The 25,204-nt window shown below is 42.5% G+C and overlaps 1 protein-coding gene across 3 annotated transcripts; it reads left to right on the top strand.

Moving 5' to 3' along the window:
- The first annotated feature begins 969 nt into the window (after nucleotides 1-969).
- Nucleotides 970-25,204, top strand: ehf (ets homologous factor). 3 transcript variants are annotated; one of them, XM_084339004.1, is made up of 8 exons: nucleotides 970-1,069; nucleotides 2,712-2,771; nucleotides 4,545-4,808; nucleotides 9,091-9,132; nucleotides 10,806-10,868; nucleotides 11,659-11,703; nucleotides 13,854-14,049; nucleotides 25,020-25,204. In XM_084339004.1, the coding sequence occupies exons 1-8, from the start codon at nucleotides 997-999 to the stop codon at nucleotides 25,117-25,119; spliced, it is 843 nt and encodes a 280-aa protein (XP_084195130.1). In that variant the 5' UTR covers nucleotides 970-996; the 3' UTR covers nucleotides 25,120-25,204. The 3 variants fall into 3 exon arrangements, with proteins under 3 accessions (XP_084195130.1, XP_084195129.1, XP_084195131.1); XM_084339003.1 differs by having other exon boundaries at nucleotides 9,088-9,132; XM_084339005.1 differs by lacking the exon at nucleotides 2,712-2,771 and having other exon boundaries at nucleotides 9,088-9,132.

The following is a 25,204-nucleotide window of genomic DNA, read 5'->3' as shown; positions in this document are numbered from 1 at the left end:
GTATCTTGTGTTTACTGCAGAGCGGAGGGACTGGGAGACCCATGTTACTGACCAGACACTCTGTATCAGTTATGGCTGTTTACTGCAGAGTGGAGGGACTGGGAGACCCATGTTACTGACCAGACACTCTATATCAGTGATGACTGTTTACTGCAGAGTGGAGGGACTGGGAGACCCATGTTACTGACCAGACACTCTATATCAGTGATGACTGTTTACTGCAGAGTGGAGGGACTGGGAGACCCATGTTACTGACCAGACACTCTATATCAGTGATGGCTGTTTACTGCAGAGCGGAGGGACTGGGAGACCCATGTTACTGACCAGACACTCTGTATCAGTGATGGCTGTCCGAGTCTAGAGCTATTATTTTAGCATGTACTGTACACTGCTTATTTCAACAAAAGAAAACAACAGCACCTTTAACCGTTTGTTACATACATAAACAAATTATTTAAACATTTAAAGATATATATATTATGTATTTATTATACATCATATTTTATAAATTGGATGTATACAATATAGGCTATATATTTTTTTTTGTTATGGTTAAATGTAAATGTAACCAATAATTGCTTAATTCCAGGCTAAGCTACTGTTATTATAAGCCACATTACTGATGATGTTCTTTAGAAGTATTGTCCCCCAATCACCCCCCAATCAGGGGCGACAATGGCTCAGGAGGTAGAGCGGTCATCCGGTAGTCGGAAGGTTCCCGGTTCTATTCCCGGGCAGCGTGTCGAAGTGTCCTTGAGCAAGACACTTAACCCCTCATGTGCTCCCGATGTGCAGGTTGGCACCTTGCATGGTCGCCTCTGCCGCCCGTCGGTGTGTGTGAGTGAATGGGTGAAATGTGAGGAACAGAAACTGTATAAAACACTTTGGATAAAAGCTTGTTATATAAATGCACCGTTGATCATTTTGACTTGCGTGTGCTGTTCTGCCGGCCTCCTCTCCACAGCCCTGGGCCATGGTACGTCATACAGAAGCAACATGAGCATCACTCCCACTGCCAGCCTTGAAAGCCAACTGCCGATCACCTGGAGCCCTAACGCCTACTCAGATGGTGAGGAAGAACACAACATCGGGGGTATATTTTATTCACGCAGCCCGATCTCGCTTAAAATGTGTAAATAAAGTAGATTTCAAGATTCAAGAGGTTTATTATTTGTCACACATACATACCAGGGCATACGGTGAAATGCGGGTGGCCATGTCCGCTTTGATTGGGCAATAATACAATAGTAAATAAAAATAGAAGATAATAAAATAGACATAAAATAAGACATGATAAAGTCCTGAGATAATGCAATACAATGTTAGCTACGAATTAAGCCACTGGGTCCTCCTATGTACACTCCTATACAATATACAGTTTTTACTCTATATGTCCTTATGCTATACTTGCTATTTCTAAACTATAGGCTACTATACAAGAACCACAACAGTTCTTTCCTTAAAGTGACCTTTTTTTGTATCTTACTTTTTAACTTATCGACCACAGGAAAAAGGTACATTAGTGTACGTTGTGTTATATAGCCATGAGTAATATGTTTTTTAGTTTAGTTTCACTTTAATGTCCACAGTGTGGAAATGTGTCTTTGGTCTCAGCATTGAACAAACAAATAAAACAACAACAATGACAAAGACAACAGACTATATACACATACTTCTGTAATGGAGAAGTGCAGAGAACGTAGGAATACAATATACATCAAGGACCGGGTCTAACGAGTGCAAGATTAATTCAATGCCTTAATGGCATTAGGAATGAAGGAGTTTTATTTTATTTGTATTCAGTTCAGTCTCTGTAACGACTACCAGAGGGCAACAGCCCAAACTCCCCCATAGAGTGGGTGAGAGGGGTCAGGGGTCACCCACTACTGTATCTTCCTAGTTTTCCTCCTAAAGCACTTCATTGTAGATTATCGTTTTTTTGTGGCTTCCCTATGGTTTTAGAGGCCAAATTCACTGTCCTCTGCAACTTACGTCTTCCTTTTATGTTCAGATGTCCGTACCACATGGTCATGTTAGAGGTTAAGATTCCCTCCACTATAGGTTCTTATAAACCGTTTCCATAATTGGCTTACTCACACAAAGGTTGTTGAGCTCACGGAAAAGGTGGAGGCGTTGATTGCATGATTTAAATATGTGGTCGGTATCTCTTTATTGAAGTTACGATTGCTATCAATGTACGTGCCGAGCTATTTAAAACGATCCACTTGCTCCGTCGTTTGTCCTTTGACCATGAGGGGCTGCACTGAGATACTGTTATGTACTGTATGACAAGTTCCTTAGTTTTACTTACATTCATCTCTAAGGAACTTTCTTTACACCAGTTCAGGAGAGATGACCCTCTCTCTCAGGGGGACCCTGATGGAAACAAGACGAAAGTCTTTCTCAGGTCTGCATCCTCTTAACAATTGTATGTATTGAGCTGTACTGTACTGTACCCATTCTGCAATCTGTTAATAAACTTTTCAATCAATCAATCAATCAATCAGTATCCCCCTTCTTCAGTAAGGCAACCAAGTCTGCATATTTAAACAAGCAACAGTTATCACAGTCAATTTGGAACTTGTTTGTATACAAAGAGAAAAGTAAAGGAGATTAAAAAAAAAGATTCACATATTTATGAAAATGTACAACGTGTACACATTACAAATAAGTACATATATTACATATTAAGAAATGTTTAACTTTTAAAGTTTTCAGAAAACGCTTCACTTTCCCTGCTCGGGAACGAACCTGGGACGCTCACATGGGAGGCAAGTGCCTTTACCTCAAGACTACCTTAAACTAACCATAACCCTAACCACACTGTTACCTTAAACTAACCATAGCCCTAACCACACTGTTACCTTAAACTAACCATAACCCTAACCACACTGTTACCTTAAACTAACCATAACCCTAACCACACAGTTACCTTAAACTAACCATAACCCTAACCACACTGTTACCTTAAACTAACCATAACCCTAACCACACTGTTACCTTAAACTAACCATAACCCTAACCACACTGTTACCTTAAACTAACCATAGCCCTAACCACACTGTTACCTTAAACTAACCATAACCCTAACCACACTGTTACCTTAAACTAACCATAACCCTAACCACACTGTTACCTTAAACTAACCATAACCCTAACCACACTGTTACCTTAAACTAACCATAGCCCTAACCACACTGTTACCTTAAACTAACCATAGCCCTAACCACACTGTTACCTTAAACTAACCATAACCCTAACCACACTGTTACCTTAAACTAACCTTAACCTTAACCCTAACCACACTGTTACCTTAAACTAACCATAACCTTAACCCTAACCACACTGTGACCTTAAACTAACCTTAACCCTAACCACACTGTTACCTTAAACTAACCATAACCTTAACCCTAACCACACTGTGACCTTAAACTAACCCTAACCCTAACCACACTGTTACCTTAAACTAACCATAACCTTAACCTTAACCACATTGTTACCTTACACTAACCATAACATTAACCCTAACCACACTGTTACCTTAAACTAACCCTAACCCTGACCCTAACCATAACCAATAAAATAAAGATAATAATTCATTTAAAAGCTAGTTTAAAAAGGTACGTTTTGAGCTGTTTAAAAAATGTTATAATTAGCTATCACAAAACGGCCCTCTGACGCACGGCGAGCACGACACTGGCGGTCTCAATTAGTGTTTCCCGCCATAACCTGTCCTCTCCACTGGCGTCCGTTAGTTAATTAGATTGCCTCGTGCCGTGGATGGACACCTCGTTAGGAGAACACGATAATCTCATTCTGTCGCGCGCCTCTGACGGCTCTGTGTTCAGGCCTCTTCGTGTAAAAAGTGTTGTGTTCCCTAAATTAAATTCTATTCAGTGGTTGACAACTGATGATGACCCGTATAGCTGTACAACCACAAAGTAAGAATGGTGCTTTTAACCCTTTCACTATACCACACACTACAGAAGGTTAACCGTTTCACTGCCACAGTACAGACGCTTAACTTATATACTATTTAATGTATATTTTGACTGTATATTTTATATTTTTTGAATGTATACCACTCTCACCACCGGACTATCTTGTATTTGTACTTTTTGTATATTACTATATTGTATTTGTACTGTGAAGCGATGCATCCCCCACCCTGTATCCCCTCCCCCCAGCCCCCATGCTGCTTTGACACCCGAATTTCCCCCAAGGGGATCAATAAAGGATTATCTTATCTTATATACATAACATAGAAAATGTATATCCCGGACGGACCGGTATTTTATTCGTATTCTTATTTTTATTCTTATTCGTGACTTTTGTTTTTGACTACCTACATTTTTACTGTTTTTTACCGTGAGCGATTTCCCTCGGGATTATTAACCCTTTCACTACCACCACACTACCAAAGGGTTAACCCCTTTCACTGCGACGACAACACAGAAGAAGGTTAACCCTTTCACTGCCACGTGACAAAAAACGGTTAATAATAAAGTATTTCTATTCTATTCCATCCCCCCGCCCCCCCGCAGTGTCGATGGTCATGCCCGGCGGCTACACCGGCCGCCTGTGGTCCCACGACGCACAGCCCCAGTACTGGACCAAGTACCAGGTGTGGGAGTGGCTGCAGCAGGTGATGGACGTGCACCAGATCGACGCCTCCAGCATCCCCTTCCAGAACTTCGACGTGGACGGCCGGCAGCTCTGCGGCATGAACTACCAGGACTTCAGCCACGCGGCCGGCAGCGCGGGACCCGTCCTCTTCCACAGCCTGACAGAGCTCAAGTGGAGCGGCGGTGGGTCAAGGAGAGAGAGGGAACTCCTCTTTGATTTTTTATTATTTCAAACCTTTATTTAAACGCAGGGCGGCTAGGTGGTGTAGTGGGCAAGGAGGCGCTCACCACCAATGCAGGAGACGCTGGGTTCGAGCCCAGCTCTCGCCGTTGCTACCAGCTTGGCTGGTCGTTCATACTAATACACATTGGCAGTGTTAGGGGGTGGGGAAGCTGATGGGTGGGGATCGGACGTTGTGGACAGCGACTCCTACGGGTCGGTTGGTGCGCCTGTGCAGTAGAATCAGGAAGCGACGGGGGCGGCGTGTCCCTCCCACGCAGACCCTCGCCGCTGAGAGATCGCGCTGTGCAGGTGAAAAGATGCGACGGCTGCTTCCTCGAGTACCGGAGGGGACACGTGATGTAAGGCTTTGTCCACATTGCAGCCGGCCTGTGGGAGGCATGGCCTAACAACGTTCGAGACAGGGGAGGGTAGAATTGGACGATACGAAATTGGGATGGGAGAAAAATAGAAAATGGGAGAAAAAAGTAGATAAAAAAAAATTTAAAAAAAATTTAAACGCGAAAGGCAACTGAGTGTAAAGATCCAGCTCGTAAAGGAAAACTCCAACATTTTGGGAAATGTGCTTATTTAACATCTTCCCTGGAGTTAGACAAGAAGATAACATACCTTTTTCGTCTCTCTGTCTGCATGCATTGGGCTTAGGGAACGCCTGGACCGTTAGCCTAGCTTAGCTTCATCACTGGCAGTGGGGCAGACGTCTAGCCTAGTTCACTACAGGAAATATACTCCAAATACAATCAAAATGCAACTCCCAAACGTTCCTGTAAACATGTTGTGACCTGTGTATTTTCCCACGTCTCCCAGTCACACGAGTCACATGAGTCTCCCAGTCACACAAGTCTCCCAGTCACACGAGTCACATGAGTCTCCCAGTCACACAAGTCTCCCAGTCACACGAGTCACATGAGTCTCCCAGTCCCACAAGTCTCCCAGACACACAAGTCTCCCAGTCTCACTTCTCTCAGCCATTGGGTATACCCTTTATTTAACCCTTTATTTAACGCGAAAGGCAAAACCGAGGTTTCCCTCACGCCGAGTGTACGTCGAGAAATAACTCAAATGAGCTTAAAAAAAAGGCTTATAAAATCACACGGCATATCAAATCGTAACAATAAGACAACAAGGCGAGACAAAAGCAAGGATAGAAATCTATGAAAACACGTACAACTTGATTGACAAAGGTTGGAGATCAAGGTTCTAAACTCTGCGACAGAGTGTGGATTGTTTTGGTATGGTGTAATCAATGTCTTGTGCAACTGCATGCTATTAAGATAATGATTTGTATTCAGAAATGCAGTATGCAAGACAAAACAAAACGAGCATAGCCTGTTTAAACACAATGACGCAGCATAAATACAATGGGGGAATTGAGACCAGACTAGACCACATTGGGTGTCATTCTCCAATGGACTTAAGACAAAAAATGTGCTCTTAGGGCCATTTAAGACATCTTAGGGCAGATTTTTCGGATTCCCCAACCGTCCCTAAGCTTGGATTCGGCCCTGACTAAGAGCAGGATTTAGGAGCAGTCTTAACTTGACAGACTCTTGTTGTGCTCTGTGTTCTTAAGGGCTTTATTTGGGAGGAATCATAGTGATTCCTTCATGTCAACTCTACATGCCTCCTTGGAATTAATTAATCATAATTTAAATAAATATGTCAATGTGTTATATTTATTTAAACCTTATATTTACTGTTGTGTTAGTAGGGACGGTTGGTGAATCCTAAAATCGGCCCTAAGATGTCTTAAATGGCCCTAAGAGCAAATTTTTTGTCTTAAGTCCGTTGGAGAATGAGACCCAATGTGCCATAGCATGTTGCTGATGTTGTTATTGTGACGTTGCGATGTATTGACATACATCGGGGAAAGGACTGCCAATGCAACAGCTTTACAATACATTGGGTCTCAGTATACTTGCTTTTAAAGGAACATGCCAACCTTATAGGAGATTAGCTTACCGTCTTCTCCAGAGGCAGACAAGAAAATAGATAGCCTAGCTTAGCACAAAAATGAATGGAAGCGGATACTGATCAGCTAGCCTAGCCTAACTCTGGGAGAGGTGTTTTTGGCCAACAGGTAGGCTAGGCGGTCCATGTCCGCTTCCATTCATTTGTGCTAAGCTAGGCTAGTTTGCAGCCAGAGGGGTCAGCCCTATGTTCCCACAGCCCTATGTTCCCACAGCCCAGTGGTCCCACAGCCCTATGTTCCTACAGCCCTATGTTCCCACAGCCCAGTGGTCCCACAGCCCTATGTTTCTCACAGCCCAGTGGTCCCACAGCCCTATGTTCCTACATCCCTATGTTCCCACAGCCCTATGTTCCTACATCCCTATGTTCCCACAGCCCTATGTTCCCACAGCCCTCCCACAGCCCTATGTTCCCACAGCCCTATGTTCCCACAGCCCTATGTTCCTACAGCCCTATGTTCCTACAGCCCTATGTTCCCACAGCCCTATGTTCCTACAGCCCTATGTTCCCACAGCCCTATGTTCCCACAGCCCTATGTTCCTACAGCCCTATGTTCCTACAGCCCTATGTTCCTACAGCCCTATGTTCCTACAGTCCTATGTTCCTACAGCCCTATGTTCCTACAGCCCTATGTTCCTACAGCCCTATGTTCCCGGACGAACCCTCTACTACTAGAACAATTGGATAATAGGTTGGGTGTAATTGGCTACCAAATTAAGAGAAAGGGGCATCAAATCAGATACAAATTTATGAAAAAAGAAAATGTGGGAACATAGACATTTGGGAACATAGGGCTGTGGGACCATTGGGCTGTGGGAACATAGGGCTGTAGGGACATAGGGCTGTAGGAGCATAGGGCTGTAGGAACATAGGGCTGTGTGAACATAGGGCTGTAGGAACATTGGGCTGTAGGAACATAGGGCTGTAGGAACATAGGGCTGTGGGAACATAGGGCTGTGGGAACATAGGGCTGTGGGAACATAGGGCTGTAGGAACATAGGGCTGTGGGAACATAGGGCTGTAGGAACATAGGGCTGTAGGAACATAGGGCTGTAGGAACATAGGGCTGTAGGAACATAGGGCTGTAGGAACATAGGGCTGTAGGAACATAGGGCTGTAGGAACATAGGGCTGTAGGAACATAGGACTGTAGGAACATAGGGCTGTAGGAACATAGGGCTGTAGGAACATAGGGCTGTAGGAACATAGGGCTGTGGGAACATAGGGCTGTAGGAACATAGGGCTGTAGGAACATAGGACTGTAGGAACATAGGGCTGTGGGACCATTGGGCTGTGACATAGGCAACATGCTCCCCAGCCAGATAGCTTTCTACTGAACGCACAGAGGGGAAATCGGTGTCTATCTTCTTGTCCGACTCTGGAGAAGACGGTAAGCACATTTCCCATAAAGTTGGTGTTTTAAATAGAGTATATATGCGAGTTTACTACAATTTCCCACAATCCTTGCACGCTATTTACACTTTCTGCCATGGCGTCGTCCACCGATGTCAAAATAAAGCAATAGGTCGAGTGTGTGGTGACGATCGAAAGGCCGCAAAAATTCAACTTTCCAACAATGTATTGAATGACGGGGAGAAACGCAGCCCGGAGCCGACAGACGAGAGCAAAGTGCCGCGACGTGCGCGCATCGAAGAGGTTAGCCTCTTAGAAATATGGGCACTTGGGGCACTTGGGGCAGGGGCTCGAGCCCCGCCCTTCGGCCCTATCTGTGCACGCCCCTGAGCAGAAGTATGCCGAGACCCTGACAGTGTTTCTCCCTCTCGTCTCTGCACAGGTCAGTGTCATGTGGACATAGGGCAGTTTGAAATCAAAACAACAGAATGTAAGTGTCCCTGAAACTATAATATAAGCGTTAAATGCACAGTAGGCCCACATAGACAGTAGCAGCGTTAACGCACATTAACCCTTTCACTACCAATGGTTAACCCTTTTCAGTGCGACAATACAGAAGGTTAACCCTTATCACTGCCACACGACAAAGGGGTTAACCTTTTCACTACCACACTACAGACGGTTAACCGTCTGTCGTGTGATAGTAAAGGGTTAACCTTCTTTAGTGTGGTAGTGAAAGGGTTAACAACAACGCTGCTTCCATTCACCACCAAGCAGAGGATCCAGTGGACGGCTACGAGCCCCGACAGCGTCCCCCACTGACGAGCCACTCCCATTCTGACACAAGAAGCCTTTAATAATAATGTCCTCTGTTCATCTGTCTTTCTCTTTCCTCCAGTAGATTTCTCCTGTTCATTTCCAGACGCCAGCTATACACCTGGAGGTAAGATCACATGATTAGATTACATCAAATTAGATCAAAATGTATTGTCATCAATCATGCAGCACAAGTACAGTACAACGGAAATAAGTTTGGCATCCAACCACAGTGCAAATGTATAACAGTAAAGTGCGATGATAATATACAATGTACGGGTGATTAAACTGGGTATAAAATATATAAATGAGTACTACTGAGTAATAGATACATCTACTGTATACATCTAGTCAGATGTATGTACAGAGTTGTAGTATTACTATGTACAGTGATACAGGTATAAAGACACTATGGTAGTAAGTCATACTGGCCAGCAGTGTAACTAGTAAGAGTAGGTAAGGGATATGTACAGATATAGATATAGTATTAATATGTATAGTGATACATGTAAGACTACTATGGTAGTAAGAGTAGGTAAGGGATATGTACAGGTATATATATAGTAGATAGTAGGAGTAGGTAAGGGATATGTACAGATATAGATATAGTATCTACAGGTATGTAACAAGGGTTATATGCAAGTATGTACAGACAGATGTCGATATATATATATATATATATATATATATATATATATATATATATATATATATATATATATATATTAGGGCTGTCAGTTTATCGCGTTAATTAGATTAATTAATTACACAGCAAATTATCGCGTTATGAAAATGAACTCAAAATTAATTACAAAAAAAAATTATTTTTTTTATAATTTTCTTTTTATTTATAATTTTTTTTTGTATCTCATTCATTCCATAAGAATGTAGAATACACATTTACAGACTTTTTTTTAATATTGTCCATTTGCATGTTCTTGGTATCTGATTCTAGGGACATCTATGGATCTCAGGGAATGTATTCCCAGTGTCAGAAATACTGTGGGCTAGATCCACAAAGAATGGATTGCACTGTGCATGGTGCACCCTTACTTACAATTCATTATGAATTGAAAATGGGGGACCCTGATGTAAACAAGACGAAAGTCTTTCTCTGGTCTGCATCCCCTTATCAATTGTGTGTATTGAGCCGTACTGTTGTACCCATTCTGCAATCTGTTAATAACATTTTCATTCAATCAATCAATCTGCGCGGTGATTGATTGAATGAAAATTTTATTTTGAGTCAATTGTAATGAACCAAATGAGAATATCAATAATTTTTTTTAATCTTTGACTGTGAATAACACTATGCTCAAATTGACCAGACCTGAAAAATCTAAGCAAATTAATAGATGGAGGATGATTAAACAGAAGGTTTTGTAGATACAGTACTGAATTCTGACATCTGGACACATGCAATTTGAAATATGATTATAGAATGTAGAATATCAGGCATAAAATGGTTATGCGATTAAAATGCGATTAATTCGATTAATTAATTACGAATCCTGTAATTAATTAGATACATTTTTTTAATCGCCTGACAGCACTAATATATATATATATATATATATATATATATATATATATACAGTATATACAGCACTTATCATAAAGAGTTATAATACAAGTTATAAGTTATAGGATGATTATATGCAGGTATATTCAGACAGATATGGATATATGCTGTAAATATAAATGTATATATATATAGGGTATATATAGCACTGTCTTACATGTTATCATGTAGCCACACAAATTTATTTTATAACTACAACTTTTTCTTTGTTTCAACAGAGATATATGATCCCTCATTTCAACCCCTCGCTCCTGTCATCTCACCTGCTCCATCGAGCCCCGGTAAGGCATCATGAATGAATAAATGAATGAATGAATGAATGAATGAATGAATGAATGAATGAATGAATGAATGAATGAATGAATGAATGAATGAATGTATTTTTTTTTTACAAAGCATAATAGTAGAACTTCCAAAAAAAAAAAAAAAAAAAAAATGACCGAAAAGGTGTAGGCTGAAGCCGAGGCTTATAATTGCCTACCCTTTTTACATGACACTATTTACAAAAAAGAAAAAGAAAAAAATACAAAAAAGAAACATAATTCAGTATATATCATTTAGCAAAGGTTACAAACGTTTCATAGTTTTATGGACAAAACGTATACACATTTATTTATGTTTTATTGAATTTTTTTTAAATACTTTTTATTTTTTTATATATGTTTTTCTTTTTTCTTTTTCCCTTTGTTACTATTTGATGTAGAGCTGCATGACGTAGAGCTGCATGACGTAGAGCTGCGTGATGTAGAGCTGCGTGACGTAGAGCTGCGTGATGTAGAGCTGCATGACGTAGAGCTGCGTGATGTAGAGCTGCGTGACGTAGAGCTGCGTGACGTAGAGCTGCGTGACGTAGAGCTGCGTGACGTAGAGCTGCGTGACGTAGAGCTGCGTGACGTAGAGCTGCATGACGTAGAGCTGCGTGATGTAGAGCTGCGTGACGTAGAGCTGCGTGACGTAGAGCTGCGTGACGTAGAGCTGCATGACGTAGAGCTGCGTGACGTAGAGCTGACACACTATGTAGTAGTAGTCAGCAGAAGACATACTGTAATTTTAATTCTGCTTGTTTCTCAGACATAAAGCGGTCTTACAGTCGCCCTCATCAAGTGAAGAAACACAGTGAGTATAAAAGCATCTTCATCTTTCATTACAGTAGACAGTAGACAGAGTCTCAGATAGATATATGTCTCATGTCTCCTCATGTCTCCTCATCTCTCCTCATAGATAGACAGATAGATAGATAGATAGATAGATAGATAGATAGATAGATAGATAGATAGATAGATAGATAGATAGATAGATAGATAGATAGATAGATAGATAGATAGATAGATAGATAGATAGATAGATAGATAGATAGATAGATAGATAGATGGATGGATGGATGGATGGATGGATGGATGGATGGATGGATGGATGGATGGATGGATGGATGGATGGATGGATGGATGGATGGATGGATGGATGGATGGATGGATGGATGGATGGATGGATGGATGGATGGATGGATGGATAGATAGATAGATAGATAGATAGGTATCCAGTAGCAGTCTCCTCATGCCTCCTCATGTCTCCTCATGCCTCCTCATGTCTCCTCATGCCTCCTCATGTCTCCTCATGTCCCCTCATGCCTCCTCATGTCTCCTCATGTCTCATCATGCCTCCTCATGTCTCCTCATGTCTCCTCATGTCCCCTCATCATGTCTCCTCATGTCCCCTCATCATGTCTCCTCATGCCTCCTCATGTCTCCTCATGTCTCCTCATGTCTCCTCATGTCTCCTCATGTCTCCTCATGCCTCCTCATGCCTCCTCATGTCTCCTCATGCCTCCTCCTCATGTCTCCTCATGCCTCCTCATGTCTCCTCCTCATGTCTCCTCATGTCTCCTCATGTCTCCTCATGTCTCCTCCTCATGCCTCCTCATGTCTCCTCATGTCTCCTCATGCCTCCTCATGCCTCCTCATGTCTCCTCATGTCTCCTCATGTCTCCTCATGTCTCCTCATGTCTCCTCCTCATGCCTCCTCATGCCTCCTCATGTCTCCTCATGTCTCCTCATGCCTCCTCATGTCTCCTCATGTCTCCTCATGTCTCCTCATGTCTCCTCATGTCTCCTCATGCCTCCTCATGTCTCCTCATGCCTCCTCCTCATGTCTCCTCATGCCCCCTCATGCCTCCTCATGTCTCCTCCTCTTGTCTCCTCATGTCTCCTCATGCCTCCTCATGCCTCCTCATGCCTCCTCCTCATGTCTCCTCATGCCTCCTCATGCCTCCTCATGTCTCCTCATGCCTCCTTATGTCTCCTCATGCCTCCTCATGTCTCCTCCTCATGTCTCCTCCTCATGTCTCCTCATGCCTCCTCATGCCTCCTCATGTCTCCTCATGCCTCCTTATGTCTCCTCATGCCTCCTCATGTCTCCTCCTCATGTCTCCTCCTCATGTCTCCTCATGCCTCCTCATGCCTCCTCATGTCTCCTCATGCCTCCTCATGCCTCCTTATGTCTCCTCATGCCTCCTCATGTCTCCTCCTCATGTCTCCTCATGTCTCCTCATGCCTCCTCATGTCTCCTCATGTCTCCTCATGCCTCCTCATGTCTCCTCATGCCTCCTCATGTCTCCTCATGTCTCCTCCTCATGTCTCCTCATGCCTCCTCATGCATCCTCATGTCTCCTCATGCCTCCTCATGTCTCCTCATGCCTCCTCATGCCTCCTCATGTCTCCTCATGCCTCCTCATGCCTCCTCATGCCTCCTCATGTCTCCTCATGTCTCCTCATGTCTCCTCATGCCTCCTCATGTCTCCTCATGCCTCCTCCTCATGCCTCCTCATGTCTCCTCATGCCTCCTCATGCCTCCTCATGCCTCCTCATGTCTCCTCATGTCTCCTCATGCCTCCTCATGTCTCCTCATGCCTCCTCATGCCTCCTCATGCCTCCTCCTCATGTCTCCTCATGTCTCCTCCTCATGCCTCCTCATGTCTCCTCATGCCTCCTCATGTCTCCTCATGCCTCCTCATGTCTCCTCATGTCTCCTCATGCCTCCTCATGTCTCCTCATGTCTCCTCATGTCTCCTCATGCCTCCTCATTTCTCCTCATGCCTCCTCATGTCTCCTCATGCCTCCTCATGCCTCCTCATGTCTCCTCATGCCTCCTCATGCCCCCTCATGCCCCCTCATGCCCCCTCATGCCTCCTCATGCCTCCTCATGCCTCCTCATGTCTCCTCCTCATGCCTCCTCATGTCTCCTCCTCATGTCCCCTCCTTCCTGCACAGACCCCAGAGGGACACACCTGTGGGAGTTCATCAGGGACATTCTGCTGAGCCCGGAGCGCAACCCGGGCCTCATAAAGTGGGAGGACAGGACGGAGGGCGTCTTCCGCTTCCTGAAGTCTGAGGCCGTGGCCCAGCTGTGGGGCAAGAAGAAGAATAACAGCAGCATGACTTATGAAAAACTGAGTCGAGCAATGAGGTAAAGATTAACAATGAGGCACATTTACATTTAGTCATTTAGCTGAAACGCTTTTATCCAAAGCGACTTACAAGTTCTGTACGACAAGTAATCAGGAAGGGCACAACTCTATCAGCTGAGTGACAATGTTCATCAAAGTGTTGAGTGCTACAGTGTAGGTTAGTTTATTAGGACAAGTGCACGACAGTAAGGTTAGTTAGGGTTAGATCTTTTTTTTCTTTTTTTTATTCAGGTAATGGTTGAAGAAGTGCGTCTTTAGTCGACGGCGAAAGATTGGACGTGTTTCGGCTGTCCTAACTGGGGTCGGCAGTTCATTCCACCATTGTGGGGCAAGGACCGAGAATAGGCGACTTCTCTGTGATGACCCTCCCGGAGCTCGGATAGGAGGAGTGGGTCTGAGGCGGCCAGAAGATGCAGAGTGTAGGGGTCTTGCGGGTGTGTAGTTAGAGACCATTGACCTGGAGGTAGGCGGGAGCGGTTCCCTTTGCCGCACGGTATGCCAGGTCGAGGGCCTTGAAGCGGATATGTGCAGCAATGGGGAGCCAGTGCAGGTCCCTAAGAAGTGGGGTGACATGGGCCAACTTCGGTAGGTTTGAGACCAGGCGGGCCGCTGCGTTCTGAATGAGTTGAAGAGTCTAACTTCAAGTCTAGGGGGGACGTGCTTTTGCTGTCGCAGCCCCTGACCTCTGGAGCAGCATCCCCATGTCCATTACATCTGCCCCCTCTATCGAGTCTTTTAAATCGAAACTCAAAACCCATCTATATCGCCTGGCCTTTCCTGACTCACTCTGACTCCAGCCTTGCTTGTTGACGTGCTGTTTTGTTTCCTTGTCTATTCGTTGGTTGTTTTTTCTTGCTTTTCTTTGTTCTTAGCTATGTGAAGCACTTTGGTTGACAAGCGTCATGTCTAAATGTGCTATATAAATCAATTTAATTGATTGATTGATTGATTGATTGAATAACAATTAGGTATAGATTAGAAATGAGGTAGAGATGAACAATGAGGTATAGATTAACAATGAGGTATATATATCAACAACGAGGTATATATTAACAATTATGTATAGATTAACAATGAGGTATAGATTAATAATGAGGTATAGATTAACAATGAGGTATATATTAACAATGAGGTATATATTAACAATGAGGTATATATTAACAATGAGGAGGTATAGGTTAACAATGAGGTATAGATTAACAATGAGGTATAGATTAACAATGAGGTATAGATTAATAATGAGGCATAGATTAACAATGAGGTATAGATTAACAATGAGGTATAGATTAACAATGATATATAGATTAACAATGAGGAGGTATAGATGAACAATGTTTGTTTGGGAAATATATTACTTATGGCTATAATATAACTAGGGGTGGGACTTTATCGCATTAATTTCTATTAATTAACTACAGAAAGAATTAAAAGTAAAAAAAAATTATGCATTTATTTATGATGATTTTTCGTTATTGTGTAAGAATGTTACATCGCTTAAACTTATGTATAATGTATATTCATTGATTCACTCGTATACCAAAATTCTGAGAATTGAAAAATGTTGCTTTTCGCATAAAATATTGATATGCGATTAAAATGTGATTAATTTTGATTAATTAACAATCGAGTCCCACCACTAAATATAACATACATTATGTAATTTCTTTCCTGTGGTCGAATAGTAGTTTATTTACGTTTATTATCATGTTGCACACGTCTCACACACACACACACACACACACACACACACACACACACACACACACACACACACACACACACACACACACACACACACACACACACACACACACACACACACACACACACACGCACGCACGCACACATGCACACTATGAAAGTATTCATCAACAGTTACACGGTGAGCAGTCAGGCGTGGTTGAGAAATACCAGCTTCCACTAGTGGGTCTATCAGATACCGACTGGAATGTTACCTCGTCATTCCAAATAGACAGGTTTCTTGTTTGTAAACACACCGCGTTCGAGCCAATCAGCAATACCCGCTGAATCATGTGACCGAGTTGACGCCTACCTGCGCTGAGCTTGTTAAGAGTATAATGGAGCTCTATGGAGAAACCATGGCACTCCCCTGACTAACAGTAGAATGGAGCTCTATGGAGAAACCATGACACTCCCCTGACTAAAAGTATAATGAAGCTCTATGGAGAAATCATGACACTCCCCTGACTAACAGTAGAATGGAGCTCTATGGAGAAACCATGACACTCCCCTGACTAAAAGTATAATGAAGCTCTATGGAGAAACCATGACACCCCCCTGACTAACAGTAGAATGGAGCTCTATGGAGAAACCATGACACTCCCCTGACTAAAAGTATAATGAAGCTCTATGGAGAAACCATGACACTCCCCTGACTAAAAGTATAATGAAGCTCTATGGAGAAACCATGACACTCCCCTGACTAAAAGTATAATGAAGCTCTATGGAGAAACCATGACACTCCCCTGACTAACAGTAGAATGGAACTCCATGGAAAAACAATGACACTCCCCTGACTAAAAGTATAATGGGGCTCTATGGAGAAACCATGGCACTCCCCTGACTAACAGTATAATGGAGCTCTATGGATAAACCATGACACTCCCCTGACTAACAGTATAATGGAGCTCTATGGAGAAACCATGGCACTTCAAACTTGCTAGCATGGCTAACAAATGCAAATATATTGTAGTCTGCCCTGTTGTTCTGACCAGGAGTTTATTTTTGCCTCCTTGATGCACCGAGTCTGACGTGGACAAGAAACCCATCTATATAACAGTTTGGGTTCATTTCACTTTCAATTCCAAAAGTAAAAGAGAAATTGATGTTTGTTTGCCGACGAATGAAACATTAATCCTAATTTATTTGTTATTAGGTTAGATAGGAAAACTGTCAGAGAGAATCCACTGAATTAAACGGAAAGAGAACTGAACCTGTGTTCTTGGTGAAAATCGTCAGTTGCTCCAGAACCGACTAATAGTGTTCAAATGGGCCGAGATCTAGAGTGTGAGCCATTCAGCTCCCACTACGGTCTCATCAGAAAACATAATAAAGTACTAATGGAGGAAAAAAGATACATAATGTACATTATGTTATAGTGATAAGTAATATATTTACTTATTCTATAAGTAATATATTTACATTTCATATCTGTGAAAGTCCAAAACAAACCAAAGTCGAACTAACAATGATTGTGGTCGCGGGCGAGTGCTCTCACCACTAGACTAAGACACCCACCTTGATACAAACACAGTTCTCATCACTAGACTAAGACAGCCACCCACCCTGATACAAACACAGTTCTCACCACTAGACTAAGACACCCACCCTGATACAAACACAGCTCTCACCACTAGACTAAGACAGCCACCCTGATACAAACACAGTTCTCATCACTAGACTAAGACACCCACCCTGATAATAACACAGCTCTCACCACTAGACTAAGACACCCACCCTGATACAAACACAGCTCTCACCACTAGACTAAGACCCCCACCCTGATACAAACACAGCTCTCACCACTAGACTAAGACACCCACCCTGATACTAACACAGCTGTCACCACTAGACTAAGACCCACCTTGATACTAACACAGCTCTCACCACTAGACTAAGACACTGACCCTGATACAAACACAGCTCTCACCACTAGACTAAGACACCCACCCTGATACAAACACAGCTCTCACCACTAGACTAAGACACCCACCCTGATACAAACACAGCTCTCACCACTAGACTAAGACACCCACCCTGATACAAACACAGCTCTCACCACTAGACTAAGACACCCACCCACCCTCATACAAACACAGCTCTCACCACTAGACTAAGAGACTCACCCTGATACAAACAGCTCTCACCACTAGACTAAGACACCCACCCTGATACTAACACAACTGTCACCACTAGACTAAGACACCCACCCTGATACAAACACAGCTCTCACCACTAGACTAAGACACCCACCATGATACAAACACAGCTCTCACCACTAGACTAAGACACCCACCCTGATACAAACACAGCTCTCACCACTAGACTAAGACACCCACCCTGATACAAACACAGCTCTCACCACTAGACTAAGACACCCATCCTGATACAAATACAGCTCTCACCACTAGACTAAGGGGCCTTTCTCACTCACGTATTGGGATCGAATCACTGCTCCCGAGAACGGGGGGGAGTGTTCTCACTCAGACGGACACACCCCTTTTTGGGATCGAACCGCGCTGATTCGTTTTACCCCCCGCTGAACCTGGGACAGTTGGATTAGGTGGTCTCGGAATCGGGCCGTGGGAGCGGGGGGCGTGACACACACAGCGTCGTTACTGTCATGCTTGCTTGAATTTTGGGCAGATAACACCACACAGCAACAACTGGAGAATACCCACAAAAACGATATTTATGGACAATTTGAGAGTTCAGACCTCAACCAAAAACAAGCATGTGAAACCTCACAGCTCAGTGGATGAAAACATGAAGCCACATTACAAAGCACAGCACTTCTGGCTCGCATTAGGCCTTGCAATTTCTTTTGCCATGCTATTTCTATACATTAGTTTCTTGTTTGAATGCATTTATTTCTATTAGACCAGTGGTGCCCAACCAGTCGGCCGTGGTCGACCAGTAGATCAATGACATGTAATATAATTGCCACGAGCGATGGGATAATGTTAGCTGCTGGACAGACTAAGCTAACTAGCGTTAGCCGTTAGCTTAGCGTTAGCCATTGCTGTATACTATACTTTCTTGTTCGAATGCATTTATTTCTATTAGACCAGTGGTGCCCAACCAGTCGGCCGTGGTCGACCAGTAGATAAATGACATTCAATATAATCGATGCAGCAATGTTACTAGTAAAAGGCTAAGCTAACTAGCATTAGCCGTTAGCTTAGCGCTATCGTTAACCCTGCAAAACGCTCAAAAGCGGACTCTACAACACCATCCATTCGTGATCAAATGGGGTGGGTTATATTGACAAGGCTTGACAACAGAGGTTCAAATATAACTTCATATTTATTGGTTATTTGTTCATTTTATATCAGCATCCAGTCTCCGCAGTCATGTTAAGGGGAGACACTGCAGGTGAATAGGGTAAAAAAATTAACTAATAGATATCACAATGAAACTTCCCCAGTTGATTACTTATATTAAGACAAGACTTTTTTGTATTACAAGTTTTCTGAAATTGTATGTTTAAATATGCAAATGAGGCATGGTCTACTTAAATATGCACTAATTTGCATATAATTCCAGGACAGAAATCTGAACATTGAATAAAGCCATTTTCAAAATTATAGTTTCATTTTGTTGACATATTAGAGCCAAAGGTTATTACAGAGGGGATTTTGGATATCTCTTTTTATCACTCCATAAATCAGAAAATACTCCATTCAGTCCATTTTTATGGTAAAATTCCATATTTCGCCATGTTTTTAGGAATAAAATGTGATATAAATCAGGGTATGAATGCGATATCAACAAACCCTTCTGTAAATACCTTCAGAACATAGATATGAATAGAACTGGAAGTTTTGGTGTATGTGAGTGCTACTGAAGTGGAGATTTCTGGCTCAGAGTATGAGGAAAAACTCTTAAAACTCATTTTTGGGAAAACGCCTTCAAAGTTCTGTATTGTAAAATGCCATACTGTTTTTTTTAAACAGATATTTACAAACACAATACCTAATCAAACCATTAGTAATAGACAACCTAAACACATGCCTGATAACTGAATAATAATAATGATGTTATTGAACTGAACAGAACTACACACAGGCTACAAACAGTGTAGTACAGTGTAGTACCCCCTAATAGGAAAGACATATTTGAATAGATATCACTATGAAACTTTCCCAATTTGTTATGTACATATAAACTAAGAAAAAATATATTGCATGTTTTCTGAAATGTATGTTTATATATGCAAATGAGGCACTTCCCCATTAAATATGTGCACATTTATGTATGCAATAAGGCAAAATGATGTAAAATAAACAACTAAATGTGTGTTATTGACGTTTTATTGTCACTAGTTTCATAGAAGACATGTTTAGGAAGCAAAATATAACAAAATCTCAAAATCAACAAAAAAAGTATATTTGACTATTCACCTGCAGTGTCTCGCCTTAAGACACTTCCTGTTTACATTTTCGAACGTGACATCATCGCCTACGGCAAAGGCAAACCGTAAACAGAACCCGAAGCGAACCAAGACTGCAGTGTGTACACAAACTAGAGGGGGGAGAGGGAGGGGGGAAGTTCGCATTAGATCTCGGAACGGGCTAGAACGGAACGGAAGAGAAACGAATAGGTGAGTGAGAAAGGGCCCTAAGACACCCACCCACCCTGATACAAACACAGCTCTCACTACTAGACTAAGAAACCTATACCCACCCTGATACAAACACAGCTCTCACCACTAGACTAAGACACCCACCCTGATACAAACACAGCTCTCACCACTAGACTAAGAAACCTATACCCACCCTGATACAAACACAGCTCTCACCACTAGACTAAGACACCCACCCTGATACAAACACAGCTCTCACCACTAGACTAAGACACCCACCCTGATACAAACACAGCTCTCACCACTAGACTAAGACACCCACCCTGATACAAACACAGCTCTCACCACTAGACTAAGACACCCACCCTGATACAAACACAGCTCTCACCACTAGACTAAGACACCCACCCTGATACAAACACAGCTCTCACCACTAGACTAAGACACCCACCCTGATACAAACACAGCTCTCACCACTAGACTAAGACACCCACCCTGATACAAACACAGCTCTCACCACTAGACTAAGACACCCACCCTGATACAAACACAGCTCTCACCACTAGACTAAGACACCCACCCTGATACAAACACAGCTCTCACCACTAGACTAAGACACCCACCCTGATACAAACACAGCTCTCACCACTAGACTAAGACACCCACCCTGATACAAACACAGCTCTCACCACAGAGTAAGTCACCCACTCACCCTAAACACAGCTCTCACCACTAGACTAAGACACCCACCCTGCACCCTGATACAAACACAGCTCTCACCACTAGACTAAGACACCCACCCTGATACAAACACAGCTCTCACCACTAGACTAAGACACCCACCCTGATACAAACACAGCTCTCACCACTAGACTAAGACACCCACCCTGATACAAACACAGCTCTCACCACAGAGTAAGTCACCCACTCACCCTAAACACAGCTCTCACCACTAGACTAAGACACCCACCCTGCACCCTGATACAAACACAGCTCTCACCACTAGACTAAGACACCCACCCTGATACAAACACAGCTCTCACCACTAGACTAAGACACCTATACCCACCCTGATACAAACACAGCTCTCACCACTAGACTAAGACACCCACCCTGATACAAACACAGCTCTCACCACTAGACTAAGACACCCACCCACCCTGATACAAACACAGCTCTCACCACAGAGTAAGTCACCCACTCACCCTAAACACAGCTCTCACCACTAGACTAAGACACCCACCCTGCACCCTGATACAAACACAGCTCTCACCACTAGAATTAGACACCCACCCTGATACAAACACAGCTCTCACCACCAGACTAAGACACCCACCCTGATACAAACACAGCAATACTATGTTGATGATTTGTTTTAACGTTTAATGGTTATGGTTAAGATAGAAAGTTGTGGTTAAGGTTATGGTTAGTTTAAGGTAACAGTGTGGTTAAGGTTAGGGTTAGGGTTTGGGTGAGGCTATCAGAAAAGTGTGTCTCTGTAGTCTTGAGGTAAAGGTACTTGCCTCCCATATGAGTGCCCTGGTTTTGTTCCCCAGCAGGGGGACTCAAATGTTTTCTGAAAACGTTAAAAGTTCAAAAGAATTTGTAATATGTACACATTGTACATTTTCGTAAATATGTCAATAGATTACTTGGCTATGGCTATAACATAATGTACAATATGTAAATTCTTCCTGCAGTCGTTAAGTACTTTATTTACATATCAGGCTGGTGGAAGAGACCGTAGGGTGAAAGCCGTGTCACTGATTCATTTTTGGTTTGTCACTTGAATTCAGAACGTCGTGGCAGTCACGTGGTACTCTGGCACCAGAAAGGTTTTCTTGGAGCCCATACTACATGATACCCTTTGTAATAGTTTCCAATTATTTCAAAACGAGGTTCCTTTCCTCTTCAAGAAAAAGAACAGTTCAATATTTCCCTGTGATGGTCATTGGTTATGAATGTTTCAGCCTCTGTATCACTGCAGCTGTCAGCTTGCGATGGTGCCCAATCATTCTAGCTACTGTAGCTCCCAACAGTGTTGTAGTAGCTCCAGTCCTGGACTGATTTTCAGGACTCGTGACTCGACTTGGACTTGAGCACCGATGACTCGGACTTGGACTCGAGCATTGACTGCATTCGGACCAGGAAGGTGCAGACTCCGACTCGGAGTTGTTCATTGATAAATACAGTAATTAATGTTTTATATTTTTTGTAACAGGCCCTAATCATTTTTGCATAATATATTGATGGCTAGTGCATTTGTTTGGCTATTGTGTCACAAAGTAAATAAACTCTCTTTGAAACGGTGACGTGTCATTTATGTTTAATGTAGACCTTTTTTTATTTGTACGTCAGCTCTTTGACTGCCAGAGTGGAGTGGACTCAACCTTGATGACTTGGACTCGGACTCGGGCCAGGGTAATGGGGACTTGACTCTGACTCGACTCGGGCTCTTCTTTGGTGACTCGGACTTGGACTCGGACTCGAACACTGGGGACTCGAGACTCAACTCGGACTCGAGATTTAGCGACTCGACTACAACACTGGCTCCCAACCATTCAGCGCTCCTAGTGCCAAGTGAAGCCGCTGCTTTTGCTGCCGTTCAAGTGTTTTGGAGAGAAGACGTTTTGAAGACGTAAATGTTAGCCACAGAAGAACATATGAATATAAAAATATGACAAAAAATAAACAGTGTAGACAATATAATTAACTGCTAACTCTTTTTCACAGTTGTACCGGTATCCATTCTAACCCATTCATTGCACACACATCCACATGCTGCACACACTCACTTTAAACATTCACCTTAACATTCACGTACGTACTGTAGACACTTGAAACACTTTTTAACACTACACCATATTTTTTCTATTTCATCTATTTATTACTAAAATATTTGCACTACATCTCTACCTCGTTGCATTTTGTACTTTAGTTTTGTATATTGTATATTTTGTATAGTGTTTGGTCTTTATTCTTTTTACTTGTTTTACTGTATGAAGCACATTCTCGGGAGGCTCATACGGAACCAAGCATGTCACTGTAATGTACTTGAAACTTGAACTTCACTGTGACCACAGTAACTTTAATTTTAAAGGTTTAGTTTTATTTGTCACATTATAAGGTAGGTAAACATATACATTATAGTGAAATGCTTGGTTCTGTATGAGATTGTGCTTCATGCAGTAAAATAAAAGTAAGGCCCAAAGCAAATCTCAAAGCGCTACATTTTAAAAGAACATAAAAACTAGCAAGGGAGTAAAAAAAAAAAAAAAAAAAAAAAGCAAGACTAAAACTAGTAAGGAGTAAAAAGAACACTAAAACTAGCAAAAGAGTAAAAAACATCAAATAAGAAGAGCTAAAACTAGATAAAAATCAAGAAAAGGCTATATTGACTATTACTGAAACCAAAGAAGACACAGAAAATACGAAGTAGTCCTGGCTTCAGCAAGAAGGGAGATCTGAAGAGACGCATAAGTCATACTGGAGAGAATAAACTACAGACAAGACTCTTGGAAATCCCACTCAAGAGATTGTCAACGCTTTGATGCCAACAGTCCTGGCATGGTGACGGCGAAATTACACTGTGACGATACTGGCCGCCTCAGACCTACTCCTATCCGAGCTCCGGGAGGGTCATCAAAGAGAAGTCGCCTATTCTTAGTCCTTGCCCCACAATGGTGGAATGAACTACCCACCCCAGTTAGGACAGCCGAAACCCGTTCCAATCTTTCGCCGTCGACTAAAGACGCACTTCTTCAACCATTATCTGAATAAAAAATAAATAATCTAACCCTAACTAACCTTACTGTCATGCACTTGTCCTAATAGACTAACCTACACTGTAGCACTCAACACTTTATGAACATTGTTACTCAGCTGATGAGTTGTGCCCTTCTTGATGACTTGTCGTACAGAACTTGTAAGTCGCTTTGGATAAAAGCGTCAGCTAAATGACTAAATGTAAATGTAAATGTATACAGTACTTAGTCATCCGTTCATTACTGTCATGGTTTTTGCTTTATTTTCACCTTTCTGTGAGGGACAGCTGTCTATTTCATCTCCTGTGAGGGATAGCTGTCAATGCCTGGTCTCTGTGGTTAATTGCCTCATGGGTCGGCAGGTGTGTGGGTCTATTTAAGTTTGGATCTCGCAGTGTCAACTGCGTATTCATTTCCTAGTGTTGGCTCTCCTTTTGGCCACGCTTATTATATTGAAGTGTATAGTGCTGATTTCTGATTCAGAATTTAGCCTTTATTGTAGTCATTCTTGTTTTAGGCTACTGGCGTTATTCTACACATAAACTCCCTTAGTGGAGGTTTATTGTTTTACTTTTTTCAATATAAACTCCGTTATTAGGAGGTGCCCTTGTGGCTTATTTACTTTTCTACTATACCTCTTTATTGAGTGTCGTCCTGTTTTTTGGACTTGATTTATTTTCTTACTGTACATACTCACTTTGAGGCTTCCACCTGTAAAGGTTGTTTTGTGTTGTTTATTTTTCCCCTTCTCCTAAAATGCCTGCCTAAGCAGTTTAGTGGTTATTCGTTTCACGGATAACTTTAAGAGTCCCTATTATCTGCTGGTGACACAGACCCACAGCCCTCACAATTACATGTAAATCTGTATCTCGTGTTGCAGATATTACTACAAAAGAGAGATTCTGGAGCGAGTGGACGGACGGCGGCTCGTCTATAAGTTTGGACGGAACGCCAGAGGGTGGAGAGAGTCGGAGAAGTGAAGCAAGGGAAGACGATTTGCTTAATTTATATTGTTTTTGTTGAATTTTGTATACAAATGTGATGTTCTATAAAGTTTTACAAAGA

This window comes from Notolepis coatsorum (assembly GCF_963971535.1).
Source record: "Notolepis coatsorum genome assembly, contig: SCAFFOLD_1660, whole genome shotgun sequence".
NCBI classification, from domain to species: domain Eukaryota; kingdom Metazoa; phylum Chordata; class Actinopteri; order Aulopiformes; family Paralepididae; genus Notolepis; species Notolepis coatsorum.
This window is presented reverse-complemented; position numbering and strand designations above follow the sequence as displayed.

Coding starts and splice junctions, on each gene's coding strand:
- ehf (XM_084339003.1), top strand. CDS start 997: ATGAGCATCACTCCCACTGCCAGCCTTGAAAGCCAACTGCCGATCACC. Junction 1,070..2,711: donor CCCTAACGCCTACTCAGATG/GTGAGGAAGAAC, acceptor TAACTTTTAAAG/TTTTCAGAAAACGCTTCACT. Junction 10,869..11,658: donor ACCTGCTCCATCGAGCCCCG/GTAAGGCATCAT, acceptor CTTGTTTCTCAG/ACATAAAGCGGTCTTACAGT.